The sequence below is a fragment of the Xyrauchen texanus genome, chromosome 12 (genome assembly GCF_025860055.1).
Source record: "Xyrauchen texanus isolate HMW12.3.18 chromosome 12, RBS_HiC_50CHRs, whole genome shotgun sequence".
NCBI classification, from domain to species: Eukaryota; Metazoa; Chordata; class Actinopteri; order Cypriniformes; family Catostomidae; genus Xyrauchen; species Xyrauchen texanus.
Window position 1 is genome coordinate 34,323,143 of NC_068287.1, and position 21,340 is coordinate 34,344,482.

General features: G+C 35.3%; 1 protein-coding gene across 4 annotated transcripts in view; it reads left to right on the plus strand.

Annotated features, from left to right (window-relative positions):
* Positions 1-21,340, plus strand: part of cacnb1 (calcium channel, voltage-dependent, beta 1 subunit) — a 70,702-nt gene that overhangs the window by 856 nt on the left and 48,506 nt on the right. For all 4 annotated transcript variants that reach the window (XM_052138412.1, XM_052138413.1, XM_052138414.1 and 1 more), the window contains exon 2: positions 8,308-8,394. In XM_052138412.1, coding sequence (XP_051994372.1) covers positions 8,308-8,394 — 87 coding nt within the window. The remainder of the gene's footprint in view (positions 1-8,307; positions 8,395-21,340) is intronic.

Sequence of the window (21,340 nt, forward strand, 5' to 3'; positions counted from 1 at the left end):
CACCCACAAATTATATTCTCTCATAATTTACTCACCCTCATGTCATCCCAGATGTGTATGACTTTCTTTCTTCTGTTGAACACAAATGAAGATTAAAAAAAAAAACATATTTCAGCTCTATTGGTCCATACAATGTAAGTGATTGTGGCCAGAACTTTGAAAATCCAAAAATCTGAATCAGAATCAGCTTTATTGCCAAGTATGCTTACATATACAAGGAATTTGTCTTTGAGACAGAAGCTTTCAGTGCACAAATAATACAGCAAAAAGACAGCGCTGATAATTCATAAATAAATAAATTTAATTAAATAGAAAGTGAATAGAAAATATAATTGTATATATATATATATATATATATATATATATATATATATATATATATATATATATATATATATATATATATATACACATCTGGTTTCAGTAGCGGCACCAAACCAGAAATGACTGCTGAGTAGATCTGTATCAGAAGCATATAAAGGAAACATAAAAGTAATCTATATGACTCCACAAATCATATGTTCAAAAGCGATATGATAGGTGTAGGTGAGAAACAGATCAATATTTAAGTCCTTTTTTACTATATATCTCCATTTTTGTGTGAAAATGAAAGTGGAGACTTATTTTAAAAAGGGCTTAAATATTGTTCTGTTAAGTATTGTTAAATATTGTCATTTTTGGGTGAGCTATCCCTTGAACTAGGTTAATTTAATGTGTTCCTGCATGTTTCATTACTTTAATATTGTGAATGCACAAGAGAAAGATGCTTTTTATTGTTAACTTGGAAAAACACAATAACAATCAGCATAAAACAATGAAATCATCACAGTACATATTCATGACAAGCCAAAATAAAGTAACAACAGATACCAGATGAGTAACTAGGAAATATAAAATAGTAAGGATTGATGCAAAAAAGAAAGAAAAATAATATAATAATTTATACATCAGCAGGGTCTAAAAGGAAAGCAAATGGTAATTATTCTTAATGCTTTTCTACTAGAGAGTGATATAATATTAAAATAGTGTTTAATGTCTTTTACACTCAAAAAATATTTTATCCTATTTTATAAGATTTACACATTTCATAAATTACATCTAAATAATTTTTGTAATTAGTTTTTTTTTTTACAAAATTACATTAATAAAAATTGAAATGTTAAGATGTACGAAAATAGAACAACAACAAAAAAAATTATAGGAAAAAAGTTTAGCCTACTGGTTGAAAATTTACATTTATGCATGTAAAATTAGCTTTAAATTAATAACTAACCAGGCACTGTCTTTTGTGGGGACGGTTTCAAAATGCCTTAAGCTAATTTTTATTAAAACGTATTGAAAATTCTTGCAAGAGAAAGACATTTCAACACATGCTGTAGAATATGATGTCATCACAGCGATTGCGAAGGGAACACAGACATTATTTTGAATTTGTTGAGCAGAAAAGTGTTTTTAAAAGTAACTTAAACTAAAATAATTAGTTATGTGATTACGTTTACAAGGAAGTAATTAGTAAAGGAAACTGATTATAAGTTTAGATAAATAATTAGTAATTCGTAGTTACTATTTTTAAATAAATTGCACTGCTTGTAGGCCTACAAACATACAAGCATTGTTCTTTCTTTCTCTTTCTTTCTTTGTTTCTTGCAATTTTTAGGTTTCGTTTGCTCTCTGGTTCTGCCCCTTTTCTCTATTCTGTGGACTATTTCATAGGATGGTTGATGTATGATGTATGAATGTACACCTGTGCCATACAGGCCACTCATCATCCTGTCCAGTTTTTCTCTTTGGGCTCCAGCATGGCTTTTTCTTTAGTGGTGTGTTGATGGATGTTTCAATGGTGTTTTTGATGGTTAGTGCTGTATTTATATAATGGGTTTATATAATACACAGTAGCATGAACATGTGTGTGTCCTGTGCTGTGGAGAGCTGCTCTATCTGAATCATATCTATACATAGCTGTGAGGAGGCGGAGAGATGAGAAGGGAGTGTGCTTATGTATGTGTTTGAGCAGGTTGTTTGGTAAAGTACAGAAAAAGTTTATTTCCTGAATGTTTGTCATTTTGAAAGATGGATATGATCATTAATTAGTTTGATTGATAAAATTACATACTCATGGTCCTTTAAAGGGGTCATCAGATGTTCTTTTTGTATAGTTTCATTATCTTCCCTTAATCAATCTAATTTACTTTACTTAGTAAAGTAAAAAAAATATTTCACCAAAACAGTCTTAATTTTGTTATATATGATCATTTTCGACTCATTTCGATCTTACTAAAAATATCTATTTTTGCCTCAGCTCCTCCTTTAAACTTCAATGTAAACAACCTCAGTTATGATTGGCTAACAGCGTGCAGCCCCTCAAATTCGCCCATTTTTGACTCAATCGGAAGATAATAAACAAGCACCAAAACACTAGAAATGTACATTTCACAGTTTACACAATGAACATTCAACACATTGCATCCACACAACTCAGCACAACTGATGACACTCACACCCTGTCTACATCGGACGCTATAATCAGTTATGCTGTCTACCATGGAAGCGAACATAACGTCGTGTCATTTCAACAGTAAACAAACAGGTGACTCGTTCCATTTTGTGCTGGCGCTGCTACTGCCAACAACACAAAGAAACGTTTCAGAAAGTTTGTGTCGATGCGCCCAATGTAGACAGCCTCAAGCCATCATGTTGCGTCAACGGATGCACCCGGTGTACACAGCGTGTTAGCATCATAAACAATCATAACATTTGAAATATTAATGAATGGAACTGTTTACTTAAGTTTTTAACAGGTCCAATAGTGTTATTAACTGCCCCATATCCTTCAGTGACAATTCCTTGGTAAAGACTCGATTTATGACTGCTTCACAACACGCACACATCATCCAGTTTATTATCCTGTACGGAGGTGCACATCACCGGAAAAAAATCAAAGTGGTCAAAGACGTCCATCTAGTGCATGTTTACATACACCAACAATTAAAAATAGTGCTGATAGCCAAAAGATCAGTTTGTTCAGCAGTTTAAGCAACAAAACAACAGGAGGCACAGCAGCTGATGAAACACATCTTCCCTTCAAAGTTGGATCTTGACACCATGTCTTTTAAGAACTTGCCAGAGACATGACAACAGTCAAAGCTGTTTATTTAGTACATGTTTGTATACAAAAATGTTTGTAGAAACAGAACACAGGTGTCTCGAGATCATTTAAAAATTCTAAATAAACCTGATGGGTCCCCTTTTTTGTTCAGGAGTAGTTAGGCCACAGACAGTAGGCCTTTTGTCCTTCTCTCTGTTTTATTTTTGAGCCAAATGAGGACCAGTGGGCGGGGGCCATGGGTGCGATGATTTTAAAATAGGTGTTGATGTTGTTGCTGTAGAGGCTGTCTTGAATGAATGAGTACCCCAAGTGACATAGATTTGTCACGGAAGTAGAGAACGGGGCATTTTGGCAGTTTGGTTTCAATAAACACTTTTATTGCATTGTGGATTAAGTTTTGAGTTCTGGAATACATTATATATATATATATATATGTATATACATTTTTTTTTTTTTTACATAATTGTTTAAGTGAAATAGCTATTTAAAACCAATTGTTCCTTCATTGTCTTACCGGGTCAATTTTGACCCATGTGGGAAAAACCAGTAACTTTCACCTTTGATCTTTCTTGATGTTATGCAGCTTTAAATATATATATATATATATATATATATATATATATATATATATATATATATATATATATATATATATATATGTATATATATATATGAATAAAATTTGACCATAAATATTACACATTTTCTCAAATGCAGCTCCTAGCCCCTTACTATTCACTAACTTCCCCACCTGTTTCACTGTGTACTGCATCTTTCCTACAAATTGCATTATTGTACTCTAAAGTGGTGTTTATGCACACAAGCACATGTCCATAAACACATACAGAGTATTTTTTAACTATAATTTTATATTTAAGGTAATATTTAGTAAATAGGTTTACTTACATGATTATTTTTTTATGAAAAGGTTCAATGGGCATAAAGACCCCCCCCCCACCCCGAAAACATTAGAACAGTTACTGCACCTTCCTAAACCCCTGTAACACTTCCACAAATTTGTTAATTTAGTGGGAAAGGAATGGATTTATTGCTAATTTTAAATGCTGGAAAAGGCAATAGAGATTAATTTGTGAAATAGGCATGTACTAAAGTTGTAGCTCTAAAATGTACGCTTTTAATTTTCTACAAGCAGAATGAATCAGAAATGGTTGTAATATAGTTGAGATAATATGAAATGTGATTGAAACAAACATAAATTGAGACATCCTTTGCCAATGTTTTTTTTTTTAATTTATTTATTTATTTATTCTTTAAAAATGATGTTACTACATTAATATTCAGAATCACTATACACTTTGGGACCACAACAACAGATTTTCGCTAAGGGGGGTGTATAGTGTTTTACAGTAATAAAAAATGTATGCATTTGGAATGGTTTTCAACATGGGTCTAAAATTATCCAAAGGACAAAAGGAGGGTGCAGTTTCTTAAGAAAATATAAGCGTTAAAAAGTAATAGGGAGCACCCTGAAAATCTGATTTGACCAAAAAAAGAAAATTCTGTCTTCATTTACTCACCCTTATGTTGTCCCAAACCAATATGACTGTCTTTCATGGAACATAAAAAGAGGTTTTAGATAGAATGTTAGCCTCAGTCACCATTCACTTTCATTGTATGGAAAAAAGATAATAAAATAATAAAAGCAAATAGTGACTGAGGCTAACATTCTGCCTAACATCTCATTTTGTGTTCCACGGAAGAAGCAAACTCACAGAGGGTGAGTAAATGATAATTAATTTTACTTTTGAGGTGAGCAATCCTTGACATAACAGGTTAAAGTCAATGTGAAACACTGTGCACAAACCGTTTTACTTATAGTCTGAGCGCAATATTGCCCGTCCACTTTTGTTGACATTTTTGTTTGGTTTAGTCTTATTTGGCTAAATTCAGTATAGATTTTCGACTCACCGTTTAGCCCCAGTCAGTTAATTCCTGTTTTACAGATTCTTTGTCCTACTCTTAGTATTCCCGTTTAATTCTACTTGGCTAAGTTCATATAGATTCTCGGTTCGCCGTTTAGCCTTTTAGTACACACTTAACTAATGGGTTACTTCTGAAGTAGCTTAGTTAAGCCAACTCTGACCATAGATTTGTAGTTAATAAGAAATACACTAAGGAAACAGTCCTTCAGAATGAATCACAATAACAATATATTTGACCAGGTAATAGTAATACATTCGAACAATCCAAGTAAAATAATAAATAAAACTCAAAGCTATCAATGAACCAAGCATAATAATATAATTAAAGTTGCATTTCATTCAAACATTTACCAAACATAAGAAATTCAAATTGCAATTACCTGGTAGAGAAAAAGTACACACAATGTTTTCTGTGTGGGTCATCTGACTACAGAGACCCTGATTCCTTCGTCACCTCTCCCTAAATGCCAAACGATTCTATTGTTATTTCAGATGTGTATGTTTGATTTTATCCAGGATTTGGTTTACAATTTAGGGAGTTGTAAGTAGACCCTTGAAACTTGTGATTGAGGAGGTTGTTTGATGTTTACAAATAATGTACCTAATCTGCATACAGAATCTGGTGTCTGTGAGAGATCTGGGAGGGTGGCATGCCCCTGATAGAATACAGTATTTTACTAAGTTCTTAAATCTTACTTGTGATTTGACTTTGCTGAAAGGGAATGAGACCATTTACCAGTTGCACTGAGACCTCTTGAATGATACCAAACATATATGATCAGAAATCCTTTTACATTACAGAACAGGATAAGTCATAACTTAGTTTTTGGTGTCCATAAAGTGGCCTGAGGTGAGAGAGAGAGCAGATGTGAGTGAGATTTGCGAGAACAGGATAAGTAATCCTAAAGTGACCTGAGGTGAGATAGAGTGCAGATGTGTGATTTGCGTTTTATGACGTTGGTTCTCACATAGTTCTTTGACTTTTACTGGAAATGGTGCCTTTTGAGTGTAGATATTCTGGTGCCACCCTTACAGTGAACCTGCCTGGGCAGAATTACGTATTTTCCATTGATTAAGAATAGACCTACTATGTTGTAGGCAGTGACAGAGATTATTTTTGTTCGACTTTATTGTGATTTTATCAATTGAAGATCTATTTAGGCTCATAGCTCACAGTGCACTTTATTCTCCGCTAATCTGAGATTGTGTTTGACGCATCCATGGCAAAATGTTTTCTTTATTCCTGACTTGCGGTTAACCAAATAGCCTATTACAAAGGGTTACCGTGCACATATTTAGGGTATTAAGGCACTTTTGGTTTATCATTCAACATTAAATGCAAGCAGGACTTAAACATTTTAAAGTCCTCCATACTGTTGCACAAATTCTGTTGCTTATATGAATTTAAACCATCAGCTTTGTACACTGCAACGGTAAACTGCACCTTATCTTTGTGTTTGGAAGCGTTTTGTAAATCAGACGCTGTTCTCTGTAGTCCTTCAAATAAACATGCTGCACCTGTTAGACGCAGATTCCCAGAGCGCGCACTCGAGTGCATTTGAGCGCACATGTGCTGGCACTGCTGTAGTCCAGCGCGCATTCAGCCGATCAAATGGTGTCTCACATAAGGCTGACATTTATGTGGATTTATAATAAATGTCTCAAAATAAATACATAAATAAATCATTGATTTAGAGCACGGGGCACTTTGGGTTTAGAGGCACCTGGGTAGCAGCCCAATCAGCCCGGTGGTTAACCCATCCCTGGAGATCGATTCGATTACCGGTATGTAATTCACAGCACGTCATGTGAGTGGGCAGTCACTGCATAGCTCTTTTGCTGCACTTTGTTATCCATAAATCTCTGTTCAGTGGATTTTCTGCAGGATCATGGGGATTGTAGTTATTCAACACAAATTCCACTATTAAATGCGGTTGTTTCATAAATTAAGTTGAAATTCAGTTACCCTTTGGGGGAAAATGAATGGGATTTTTAATTTCGAAAACAGACTTTTGTGTTCTTTTATGCCATTTTTTGACATTTAATCAACTTTTAAAGTTGCAGACTATCCAAAAATAGAGTATTCATATATAGTTTTGTCCTTTTCTTTGGTGTTAAACAGAGGCTATATGTTTTCATCTGTACAAACAGAGAGGTCTGTATAGTCAGACAGTGGCCTACAAGTATTAAAAGGGCTTAACATCTTGAGTGGCATGTGAAAAGAGCTAAACACCATGATTGGCAAAGATTTGACCTTGTAGGTTAATTTATGTACTTTTGTTGGGAATAAGCATGAAATAATTCCCAATTTCCAATTTATACTTGCGAGCTGTAATCATTAGGTTATGTCGGTGAGGTTTGTGTTTAATTTGCCATTTTAACTGTGATTTGTTTGAAAGTGAATAAAACTTTTTCGTAGCACCAAAATTTCGTATAGTATAACGTGATTCTATGAGACCATGTTGTCAGGTTGTAATTTTGTGCAATCCTTTTAAATTTGTAAAACAGAAGATTACCAAATCCATTTGCTTTGAGACTACATGAATAATTTACATTGGCATTAATGTAGCTCTGCTGAAACTGGTTAGGATATGTAGAAATGTTTATAATTACGAGTCATTTTATGTGTTTTTGAGAAATATGAGAAAAGGAGGAGACTTGTTAGTGTAGTAGTACACAGCAATCCACAAAGCTATCTGACACAAACACTTGCAAAACTGTTCTCCATCTCCCACCTGCTCCTTTCCAATTTGATGCAGATACTCCAATAACTCTACTCTAAAATCAGCAGACAGTTTCAGTTTAAATGAGGATAGTTATTATACAAAGGTTATACAGGGTTCAGACAGTTAACCCTGTCATAACTGCTAAATAGTCTTAATTTTATTGTGCTTATTATGAATCTTCTGAAATATACAAATATTAACAGATCCATTTTGTGCGGGTTTTGTTACAGTGTTGCCTGTTACATCAGGTTCTTTTAGTGCCACCAAACCCAAGTAGCCTTCTGATCTCCATGGCAATGGAGTCTGGCGCCTATGCATCCCACACAGAGGACCCTGCCGAGGGCAGCCAGGCAATTGGCCACTGTTCAGGCCAATCAGATTACTAAATCCCAGAGAAGACTAGCGGACATGAGTAATTATGGATAATCATATCTGGACACAGAGACAGGACGTGGAACTAATAGTATGTGAGTGGACATGCATGCATGAAAGTGTCCATTCTTTGTAATTAACCATAATTCCTCTCTTTCAGGGAAAGTATGCAAAGAGGAAGAGCCGTTTTAAGCGCTCAGATGGCAGCACCTCCTCAGACACAACCTCCAATAGCTTCGTACGTCAGGTAAGATGGACAGTTTCTTCTCAAATGTCTTATGTCTCTCACTCCATCAAAAGCAGTATTTTTCAGAAGTTTTGAATCAATACGAACAGAATGTAATCCAACAGCCATTTTAAAACATACACCGATCGGCCATAGCATTAAAACCACCTGCCTAATATTGTGTAGGTCCCCCTTGTGCCACCAAAACAGTGCCAACCTGCATCTCAGAATAGCATTCTGAGATGATATTCTTCTCACCACAATTGCTCAGAGCAGTTATCAGATTTACTGTAGACTTTGTCTGTTTGAACCATTTAGGCCATTCTCCGTTGACCTCTCTCATCAACAAAATGTTTCTGTCCACAGAACTGCCGCTCACTGGATGTTTTTTGTTTTTGGCACCATTTGAAACCACTCAGGTTTAGTATTTCTGTAACTGCTGATCTCCTGGGATTTTCACACATAACAGTCTCTAGAATTTACACAGAATGGTGCCAAAAACATAAAACATCCAGTGAGCAGCAGTTCTGTGGACAGAAACATCTTATTGATGAGAGAGGTCAACGGAGAATGACCAAACTAGTTCGAACTGACAAAATCTGCAGTAACTCGGATAACTGCTCTCCACAATTGTGGTGAGAAGAATAGCATTGTTGGTGCTGTTTTGGCAGCACAAGGGGGACCGTCACAATATTAGGCAGGGGGTTTTAATGTTTCTGATCGGTGTATATTACATAATGACTTCTAGCTGCATGTAATTGTTGCAGTCATTTCCATACCAAGGTTGCCTGTGCTGACGGTCAAAGGTCAAAGGCTTTGGCCTGTAGCCTCTGCAGTTTGTCTGTGGGTGTGTGCACAGTTCTTCTCCTTTTTCACTAGAATATCTATATTCTTTAAGCCTACAGTGCAAGATGAAGCTTGAGGCTAATTTATTCTTACTGGACAAACAGGCTTCTTTTAGTTCGCCTAAAGTTGTGGTGAAAAGTATAAAAGTTTTTTTCTACTAAGGTGTTCATTTGATAATAATACTATTTTCACATACATCCCTGACATTCTTGAAACAAAGATTTTTAGAAGAATATCTCAGCTATGTAGGTCCATACAATGCAAGTGAATGGTGGCCAGACCGTTGAAGCACCATAAATCACATAAAGGCAGCATAAAAGTACAACCCCAATTGACAGTCTGAAAAATGCTAATAAAAACAAAAAGGATTGATTTGTAAATTATATTCAACCTTTGCTATATTGAAAGCACTACAACTACACATTACATTATATTTTACCTTGTGAATTTAATGTTATTTTTATTTTTTTAAGTACAGTTATTTCAAATCAGATGATTGCAACACACTCCAAAAAAGTTGGGTCAGTCTAGTGCTAACCACTGTGAAACATCACCATTTCTTCTAATAACACTTATTAAGCATTTGGGCACTGAAGACACATGTTAAGTTTAAAAAGTGGAATTTCCCAATTCATCTATTATGCAGGTCTTTCAGCTGCACAATTGTACTGGGTCTTCATTGCCATCTAATCTGCTTAATAATGCACCACACATTCTTAGTTGGAGATGGTAAGGACTGCAAGCTTGCCAATCTAGCACCTGCACTCTCTGCTTATTCGGCCAGTATGTGGTTTGAAGTTGTGGTTTGAAGTGGTTTGAAAATTCCAGGATGTCCCTGGAAATGAGGGTGCTGGATGGCAGTATATGCTGCTCCAAAATGTGTAAATATCTGTCTGCATTAATGGTGCCCTCACAGATGTGCAAGTTACTCATGCCATGGGCACTGACACACTCCTGGCCCATACAGACATTGGTTTTTGGACCTGATGCTGATAACAGCTTGGATGGTCGTTTTCCTCTTTGGCCTGGAGAACACAACGGCTGTGTTTTTCAAAAACTATTTGAAATGTGGACTCATTGGACCAAAATTCTACTTTCCATCTAAGATGAGACCGAGCCCAGAGAAGTCGGCAGTGCTTCTGGACAGTGTTGATGTATGGCTTCTGCTTTGCATAGTAAAGTCTTAACTTGCATCTGTGGATGCAGCACCGAGTGGTGTTTATTTACAAAGGTTTACTAAAGTTATCCCAAGCCCATGTTCATGATATACATTACAGATAAATTATGTTTTTTAGGACAGGAATGTCTGAGGGATCAGAGATCATGCACAATCAGAAAGGGTTTTCATCTTGCCCTTGACTAGATTAATTTAATCTTTAAATATATTGTGCACTGTAGAGGGTAAAATGACCAAAGCCCTTTCAATTTGTATTTGGGGAACATTGTTCTCAAAGTGCTGGATTATTTGCTGAAGTATCTGTTGGCAAATTGACACGATCCTTGCTCTTGAAGGACTAGGCTGTTTTTGGAGACTCCTTATGACATGATTGCCTCACCTGTTTAACATCTCCTGTTTCACATTGCCTTGTTATTTCAATTCGTCAAATTGTTATTAGTCTTAAATTGCCCGTCTCAACTTTTTTGTACCGTGTTGCAATCATCTGATTTGAAATATAAATATTGAACAATAAAATGAAATTCACAAGGTAAAACATCATACAATGTTTAGTTGTAGTGCTTTTAATATAGTAAAGAGTGAATATAATATACAAATCACTTTGTTTTTATTAGCATTTTTCAAACTGTCCAAGTACTCCAGTTCTTTTTTTACTACAAATTCTCCTTATTGCCCAGTAGGTGGCGATAAACATGAATGTGAATCGAAAAAAAAAAATACACTTAAAATTTGAAGAAAAAAAAACATAGTGAAATGTTTTTTGGGGTTTTTTTGCCATATCACCCAGCCTTAAATGTAGCCTACATTGTTTGATATAAGCACTAGGCTAGTATTTCATTTTGAACATAGTTATCATCTTTTTTTCTGCTTCTCATGTACACATGACATTTTAGACATGGTTCCTGTGTCACGCTGAAATGTGTCCTCCTCTCCCAAAGCCCTCCTCTCAGCCCCTGCTGAATGACATTTGCCCATCCGCAAGGGTTGTCATGCTAAAATACCTCCTTCTTGCATGCCTGCAGGGGGAACTTTACCCCCCTATGCAGACTAGAAAGGTTGACTTCCACCATCCTCACAGAGTCACACACATATACGTGATTAAAATAGATTTTTGTACCCACAGTACATTGCTAGTAAAGTATTTAGTGATGCTTGCCATGATAGCTTTAACTGTAGGATTTGCACAAAACTCTAATCCAAGTGTTACATTTTGTCACATAACTCATCCCACACAATTTGTACTAATCACATGAATAATAACTCAAATCATGCTTGTTGAGAAAAGGTGTGATATTACTTTTCTAAGCATTCAGACAATTTTTGTCTCGCAAAGGATAAAACAGGTGAAAAAAACCTCACTTACTATTGGTTCTGACTTGGTCCACCAGCAACCACATACCACCCAGAACAACCTAGCAATCGCATAGCTAAATTGCATGTTCACAAAATTCAGTATTATTATATAGTGTGTAGCCTATTACAACTACTACACAAAGCCCAGTAGATTCATAGTGTGTGGATTCCATCCCAGGATGTAAAAATAACAGCCATAATGACATGATGTTTTTGTGGTCATTTACCATAGTTACTATCAACTGTGTGCAAAAGGAAAATGAAATGGGCATTTAAATTGTAAAAATACCAAAAAGGGACAGTTAACCTAAAATTGAAAATTCTGTAATAATTGACATACCCTCATGTCATGAGGAGAAGTTTTACACTGCTCTCTTCCGTACATTGAAAGTGATGGTGACCAGGTGAGGTCAAGCATCATAAAAGTAGTACATATGATAAGTGCACTATATTCCATGTATTTTTTTTTTAAATGAGAGCTTTGTGCGAGGAGCAAACAGAAATTAAAAGTGTTATTTGGCTGGAGTCATGTGAAGCTATGCAAGTTTTTAGACGTGTGAACGGCGAGCTCTGTGCACTTTGCTGGTTTAAGTACTTTTTATGACATAAACCGGTGAGATTCGATAAACCCTTATCCTTAACTGTTCCAGGAAGCCAATATGTCAAAGAATTCAAAATCCTCAGGCTAGGAGACATTAAAAGACACTTTCATGCTCAAGCTGATGCCTCTGACAAGGCCGCGAACCAAGGACTCGATTTGGCCGGAGAAGTGTGGGAAATTCGGCTAGAATAATTGAACTTGTCGACAATGCTGCCGAAGGTCTTTGTTGACTTGGAGGATCTTGCTGTAATACGTCGATCGATCACTGGCATGGAGACGAAATTCACTGAGGTTGTTACAAGAGTGGGGAATGTCGAGAAATGGATCGATTATCTGGAGTCATCGGAGAGGGAATTAGAATCGACATAACAGGCCATAAGATTTAAATCGAGCGAGCTCACAAGGTTCCGGCTCGGCGATCCGCTGGGGGAGACAGACCCTGATCAATTCTGGCCAAATTTCTGAGATCATCCAATAAAAATCACATGTTATGCTAGGCGAGGAGTAAAAGATTGCTTTCTTGGAAGAACAACAGCATTTTCTTGTTCCCAGACTTCCCAAAATCTTACATCAACTGAAGGTCACTTTTGCACTGAAGTTCCTGGCCAAACTGAGAATAGATGCTAAGGATGGCCACAAAATATTTCCCCAACAAGCAATGTCCTTCATAAATTCAATGGACTGAGTAAGTTATTTTGTAGTACTCCAAGTGGATCAACTCACTGAACATTCACTTGACTGTATTGAGCAACTTTTCTGTTTCTTTTTGTGCTGGTTCTGCCTAGCGGCTGGAGTTTGTTTTCAACTCCTTCGGGACAGTGTTGTGGATTAATTTGCACATTCTTTGTGTTTATGCCTCTTATTGGTTGGAGTTTGTTTTGTGGAGTATTTCTTGCAAGACATTGGAGGGATTAGTTAATTTGTTGCTCTCATGTAACAGCCGAATTAATATAATGCCAATATTACTTAAGTATAGTGCAAGTCATGGTTTTAAATTATTAAACAAAGTATGTGTTAAGGGTCAGTGTTTAAGATAAGATTTTGTATGAACTGTAAGATTAATGACTAATGTCTTTGAAGTCCATCCTGGATTAATTGCAGAAATGCACATAGCAGATTAACTGCAGAAATTCACATAGATGCATTTTCCTTGTTAGTTGACTGATGAAGGGAAAACATATTTACCTCAGCCATTGATATTAATAATGCTTTTAAAGAATTCTACCTTTATCTCTATATTTCCATGTCTTCATCTATTGTAGATATTAGAAACTTTGTGGAACCATTAGAACTACCTAAACTGACGAATGGGCAAAAAAATCCTCTTGATTCTGAGATAACCTTGGAGGAGCTTGGCAAGGTAATTAAGACCTTGCCTACAGACATGGCTCTGGGTCCAGATTGCTTTGACACAGAGTTTTTTTTAGATCTTTTGCTACAGAATTGGCTCCACTTTTGCTAGAATTTTATACAGAATTATTAAAGAATGGAAAGCTTCCTCCAACCATGACACAAGCCCGGATCAGTTTAAGTTCTTAAAAAGGAAAAAGTTATTATCAATTTCCCTGATCCAGCTAGATGTTAAAATATTGTCCAAAAATTTAGTAAAGTTATGACATCTCATATACATATAGATCAGGTGGGGTTTATTCGGGTCCATAGCTCTACTGATAACATTAGGCATTTCATCAATATCATGTGGTCAGTGCGAGTGATCAGACTCTGGTCGCTGCCATCTCACTTGATGCCGAAAAGGCATTGATATGGTAGAATGCGATTTATCTTTTTATGATTTTGGAAATGTACGGGTTTGGGAATATGTTAATTGGATGGATTAAGTTACTTTATAGACTCCCAGTAGTGGCGGTACAAAGAGATTGATCAATTTCAGATTAGGTTGCCCTCTTTCCCCAATATTGTTCTGTCTTGCCCTGGAACCATTAGCAGCCATGATAAGAAATGAGGAAGATTTTCCAGGGTGGATAGCAGGAGGTGTGGTGTATAAGCTTTTGCTTTACGCAGATGATATTTTATTATTCATCGTCTGACCCTACTAGATCTATGCCTTGCCTCCACAGAATTATCCATTCCTTTTTTAAAGGGGTCATATAATGCCATTTTTGTACAAGTTAATATGAATCTTTAGGGTCTAAATGAAAACTTTGTAATATAATTTATTAAAATTATTTTAAGAAAACACTAATTTTACCTGCTCAAAAACAGCTCTGTTTTCAGCACGCCGTTTCAGTGCATATGACTTTAAATGATAATGAGCTTTGGTCACCCCGCCCCTCCGTACACAGTTTTTAATAACACAATAACCATAATGCGTTGTTCATTATAAACGTGGGATTATGAATTATATTGAGAACGTCGTAACATTATGGAAAACATGCCGTAATGTACCCTGAGTGTAAACATTAGCCACATTCATTGTGAAGCGTGCAAGCGATTTGCAAAGATTAATATAAAGGTTAATAAAACGTTACACTTACTTCTTCTGGAGGTGCAGAGGGAATATAAATAGTTGGTACCGAATCTTTTTCAGCAGCAGCTTCTTAGCAAAACCAGCTTTATACTGACCCTCGTTTATAAAGCAGTCTGGTGAAAAATAATTCGCGCAAACATGAACGCATTGACGTTGCTCGTGGGGAATATTCCCATCGTAAACAAAACTCAGCCACTGCGTCTTCAGCGGTTCAGATTTAGGAACATCAAAATGACTGCTGTGTTCGTTATTACACCGAAGAACAGAACACCACAATTAAATCGCTTAGGCGCCATTCTGCTCCAGTGTATCAACAATGATGACGGACTATGATTGACAGCTCGCTCACGAGCTAGGGCGTGTCTGTGTTGAAACACTGCTGTCAATCAACAATCCTTGGAGGGGCGTCCGACCGTGTGACGTCACACGGTCGAACGGCTCGATTTGAGGCAGGGGAAAATATATAAGGAGATTAAAACAAAAACACTGGATGGATTTTTATCATAATAGGATTGTTGTGTACAGGCACAGCCAACACACATTTCAGTACAATCAACTTGAAAAAGTGCATGTACCATTATATGACCCCTTTAAGTTCTCGGGATACAGAGTTAATTGGTCTAAATCCGAAGCTTTGGCTCTGACAGTGTATTAGCTCGGTGACCTCTATGAGAGTGGAGCCTTTGAAAATTTGGTTCAACAATTTGGTATTCCCAGATCTCAGTTTTTTTAGGTATTTTCAGCTGTGTCACCTGCTCTGTACTATTTTTGGGAGTAGCATACACCCCCCTAAAGTGGCAGACACTTTGGGAGGGGTGATTACTAGTTTTGGAAATGGTCATGAGGCATCAGTGTATTACTCCCTGCTAATTCAGAGTCTTGAGGACGATCCTTAACTTCTATCAAGAGATTATGGGAGAAAGATTTAAACTTGGAATTGGAGGAGGGAGTGTTGGCTAGGTTTCTAAAAAACATCAAGTCTACATCTAGAGATGCAAGACTGTGCCTTAAGCAATTCAAGATTTTACATCAATTCTATTGGACCCTTCTAGATTGTATAGGCTTGGTCTTAAAGACACACCCACCTCCTGGTGATGCCAATCAGAGGATGGAGACACAACCCATTTCTTTTGGTGGTGTGTTAAGATCCATGAATTTTGGTTGAAGGTTCAGAGTTTTGTGTGTGACGTATTGGGCACTTGAATTTCATTTTGCCCCAGACTCTGTATTTTTGGCGATGGGGCAATCATCGTTGTAGAGAATAAACATAAACAGTTGGGTCCTAACCAGTGTCATGATTGCCAGACAGATAGTTTTATGGGGATGGAGTGGGGCAGATAGCTGGCATTTTTTGAAGGCTCTCGGGGAGGAGCAGTGGAGAGAGAGGTGTAGTTGTCAACATGTGGGATTATATATATATATATATATATATATATATATATATGTGTGTGTGTGTGTGTGTGTGTGTGTGTGTGTGTGTGTGTGTGTGTGTGTGTGTGTGTGTGTGTGTGTGTGTGTGTCTATAATCATGTATGACCACTGAGATGTTGTTGAGGGCCAGGGTGGGGTTTGAGATTGGGAGGGGAGGGGTAATAGTGGGGGTTAATTGTTGATTCTGTGTATATATGTTTTGTTTTTCTGTATAATCAGAAAGGTGTTATTCACTGAAATCATACCGTGTTAGTAGTGGTTACCATGCATTTTCATTGTATGTAAAAGAGCAGCTCTGACATTCTGCTAAAAAGAACTCTTTTGTGTTCTACAAAAGAAAGAAAGTCATACAAGTTTCAAAAGAAAATGTAAATAATAGGGGTTTAACGATTCACTCACCTAACGATTCAGTTCGGTTCACGATACTGAATTTACGATTTGGTTCAGTTCATGATATTTTAAACAAAGCCTGAATAAAGAAAAGTTTAGTTTAGTTTTATTATTATTATTATTATTATTATTATTATTATTATTATTATTATTATTATTATTATATATTACTTTTAAGATGTTTGAAAAAAAAAATCTGACTAAAACTAAAAATCAGCCCAGCACAGGGCAATGGTGCATTCTTAGAAGAAAAGGTTCTATATAGAACCCTTTTTAATTAAATGAATGGTTATATTTAGACATTTGGCTTTAGTTTTGTTTTTTATTACCAGGATACATTTAATGGATATGCAAATTTAATAGTTAATATACAATATCACTAAGAAAGTGAAATCACCATATAAAAGACATTTAAGTATTATTAGGGAAAGCATTTTTAATAGTTTGTATTTACAACAACACAAGCAATAATTAACACAATTCATAATGCAATTAATTCAATTAATAAATCCACAGGTTTAGAATAATAAGTTAAGTTAATTTGTAGTAATATTTATATAAAAATAATACATATTAAATCATTTTACATCAACTATAAAATTACATTATAACCACATGTAAGATTAAGTTAAAAACTAAGAAAAAAATTCTAAAAACAAATGACCAGTGAAAAGCTATTAAACAATTTTAGCACTGGGGCAGATACAGAATAATTTTGTTGCTGCTGGTCTGACAAACTGAGTGAGGTCTTTTTGATACAACAAATTGTACAAAACTTCACTTCACTTCAGCCATCTCCATGTCATCAGTTGATGCCGACTCTCTGCACTCTCTTAAGGGTCTGGACACCATTTGAAAGATCAAGTTGAGGATGGATGTGCTGAAACATGAAATAAACTTACATGAATAGGAGTGTTGTGTTTTATCTGTAAGAAGATGGTCAAACTAATAATGCTGCACTCCAGAGCCACTGCAAACAGAAATTAATAATTATTTATTATCATAAAAACCTAAATGCAATGCAAAATAATGAGAAATAATAGAAAAATATGTACCTTTTGTTATATTGTTTATGCCATTGTTTTGAAATCAGATGTCCCCTATGACTATCACTTGTCATGACTCTGATGATGTTGAAGTCTGTTAGTTGAAGGTCTTTGCTAAAACCCATGTTAAATTAATGTAATAAAAAAAAACAATTATCATATCTTTGTTCATGACAATAGAACTACATACACCAAATACTCACAAGATTTCCATCACTTCCTCTCTTTGACTTTGGACATTTGACATATTCACACTCTTGAATAGAGATTGATTAATCAGTGCAGTTAGCTTAATTCGATGCTGTGATGTACTCCTGGAAACTTGTTTCATTTTTTCCCATGTTTTCTAGATGTAAAGAAAATTGTATTATAACATAAACTGGTATCAGGATTACTAGTCAATCCACAACAGAGATTTTAGTGATTCAAGTTGGAAATTACTTACCTCCTGGTGGAGAATATCCTGGACAGTTTTGTCAACATTTATTCTTTGTGCTTGCTAAAGTAAATGTTTAAGTCATAAATGACAAGGAGTTAGGTCAAAATAAATAAAAATAACAAAATTATTTTCTTATCAAACCCAAAGATGTAGAAGTACATTGTAAAAAAAAAAAAATCTTAAATATGAAATGCAAATGCAAAAGGAATGTACTGTAGCATTCAAAACAATTTATAAAGAATACTTTCAATAATGTAATTTATACATAAACACACATACATTTTGTGCAAAAAGAGTTGTTTTTTTCTGTAATTCTTTGTAAATAGAACCTTTTTGGCATAAAGTGTTCTTTAGAGCGGAGTAAAGAACACTACGGTGTGACACCAAATGTAATAATTCTGCTTAGCTGAAAATACAGAATTATGTTAGATACATATGCTTTTGCATGATTACATACATTTAAAATATTCTAAATTTAAAAAGACAATCTATATCAATACTTTCTAAAAAAAAGTACATCTTAATGAAAAAATACATTTTAATGGAAATCCATGCTTATCCAGTTAAATCATTTAGGATCTAACGAAATGTAATGATCAAATAAAACCAGAAATGACATTTAACATTAGGATTATATTTCCTCATAGCATTGTTATACATTATATTCAACATTATATATAGAAGATTAATATAGCACTATCATTAAACCACGGTAAACACGGTTCATGTAGACATTTGATCCTTTTAACTGAAAAATTGTGTCTCTCGCTCCTAGACTTGTATTACATTTGATTACATGGGAAAACATCTAAAATGCTTTAAACCTGAAGACTTTGATGACTGGGATATTGGTAACCATGAAGGCTCCAAAATGATTTGCATTAAAAATGGCGATATGGTGTTGCATGATTACGCTGTATTAGTGTGTGCTTTCATGGACATTGCATATTAAATCATATTGATTTTAATTGAAAAAGCACAAACCTCCATAGCTTGTGTATGGAGATTCAGATCACCAACTGTTATGCACTTCCGAAGCACCCGTGTGCCTGAGCAGTGCAAAATACTAGCTGATGATCAGTTTATTTTTGCTAATTTTCCACATCCGTTTCAGTGGCACTCATCATACAACACCTGCTGCTAGTGTGCAATGAAGCGATTTCCATTTGCATGCCCAGGTGAAGTAGGCGTAGGACGTTGCACATATAGAATAGATGTGAAAATAATAAAAACTTCTCCACGATGCGCATTTTCAGATTTTTGATCGTGCCATGATAAACCATTACACCCTTATTAAATAATGACAGCATTTAATGGTTGAATTAGCCTATTCCTTTAAAGAAAAAAATATATAAATAGACACACAAAACAAACTTCTATTATGCTGTGAGCATATGTTAGATTCGGTTAGGGTTTGTACAATTTGAAAGATTGGGATAGACAAGTTGCCAAGTGCAAAGAAAGAAAGATGAAGAATATTTAGAGCTTTAAGGATGTAGCTTGTACCATAACATTAAATTAATAGAAGTTTGAATATTTTATAGTACACGTTACATATAGTGCTTGTGTCTACCCCCTCTTTGGCAGCTGAAAATATGAAAACCTGTGTAGGCCTTGGTCTCATTCACACCCACGCATATACACATTTGAACAAAAATACACACACACACATACATGGTTGTGCTCTTATACTAGCCAGGTTACCATGGTGACAGGGCTGTGAATCTCCCCGTAGCACACTGCACATTCAGAAGAGGAGGCAAATGGATTGGTGTACTTGTGTATACACTGTGCATTCAGAAAGCATTCAGACCCTTTTCAAAAAAAATTATGTTGCAGCCTTATTCTAAAAATTTTTAAATTATTATATTATTTTATTTCACATCACATCATTGATAACTCCATACCTCATAATGACAGAGGAAAAAAAAAAGATTTTTGATAACTTTGCAAATTAAAAACCACATATGATCTCTGGAGCTCAACCAGAATGACCATCAGATTCTTGGTCACCTCTCTTACAAAGGAAATTCTCCCCTGAATGCTCAATTTTGTTGAGCGGCCACCTCTAGGAAGAGTCCTGGTTGTTCCAAACTTCTTCCATTTAAGAATTATGGAGGCCACTGTGCTCTTGGGAACCTTCAATGCAGCTGAAATTGTTTTTATGCCTTCCCCAGATCTTTGCTTCGACACAATCCTTTCTCTGAGCTCTGCAGGCAGTTCCTTGACCTCACAGCTTGGTTTTTGCTCTGATATGCAGTGAGACCTTATATAGACAGGTGTGTGCCTTTTCAAATCATGTCCAATCAATTGAATTTGACACAGGTGGAATCGTCAAGTGTCATAGCAAAGGGTGTGTGTACTTATGTCAATGTGATTATTTCAGTTTTTTTTATTTTTAATACATTTCCAAAAATCAGTTTTTTGCTTTGTCATTATGGGGTAAGGAGTGTAGATTGGTGGGATTTTTTTTAAAACATTTTAGCATAAGGCTGCAACATAATAAAATGAAGGGGTCTGAATACTTTCTGAATGCACTGTATGTGCATGAGTTTGTGTTATTGCATGTGTATATATGGGTCAGATTTTGCCTTCATTGTGGATAATAAAGTATACACAAGGAAAATAAAACCTGATATTGTCAACTTAAAAAACAACTTTGTAAAAATGCTTAATAATGTCTTTATGAAAAACTAAAAATGCAAAAAGTTTTCTGTAAGGGTTAGGGGTAGGGGATAGAAAATATAAGCATAATATAAAAACAATAAGAGTCAATGGAAAGGCCCTATAAAGGTTATAATAGTTTTTAATTTTGTAATTTAGTGTATTTGGAAAACGATCAAGTTAGGAAACTTAAAACAAGAGTGTTCAAATGGATTAGTGTGGATGTGGTCTTAGTTTTTTAGTGTTTTCTAGTTTCAGTTTAGCTTTAGTCTTTCGGTATATTTAGTTTTGTTTTAGTTTTAGTATTTTAGGGCTGTCAAAGTTATTATGTTAGCTAATAACATTTAAATATGTTTAGCATTGTTCAGGACAATCAAGTATTCTCACTCTCTAGTGGTATTTCATGTTTAATTAAGGTGAGTTTGTAAAGGTCTCAAATTTTAAAATATATACTGTGTATGAAAAACGAAACCAATTATCATGGTAATTTTTATTTGTATTGGAGTCATCAAAAACATTTATTTTAATCTCA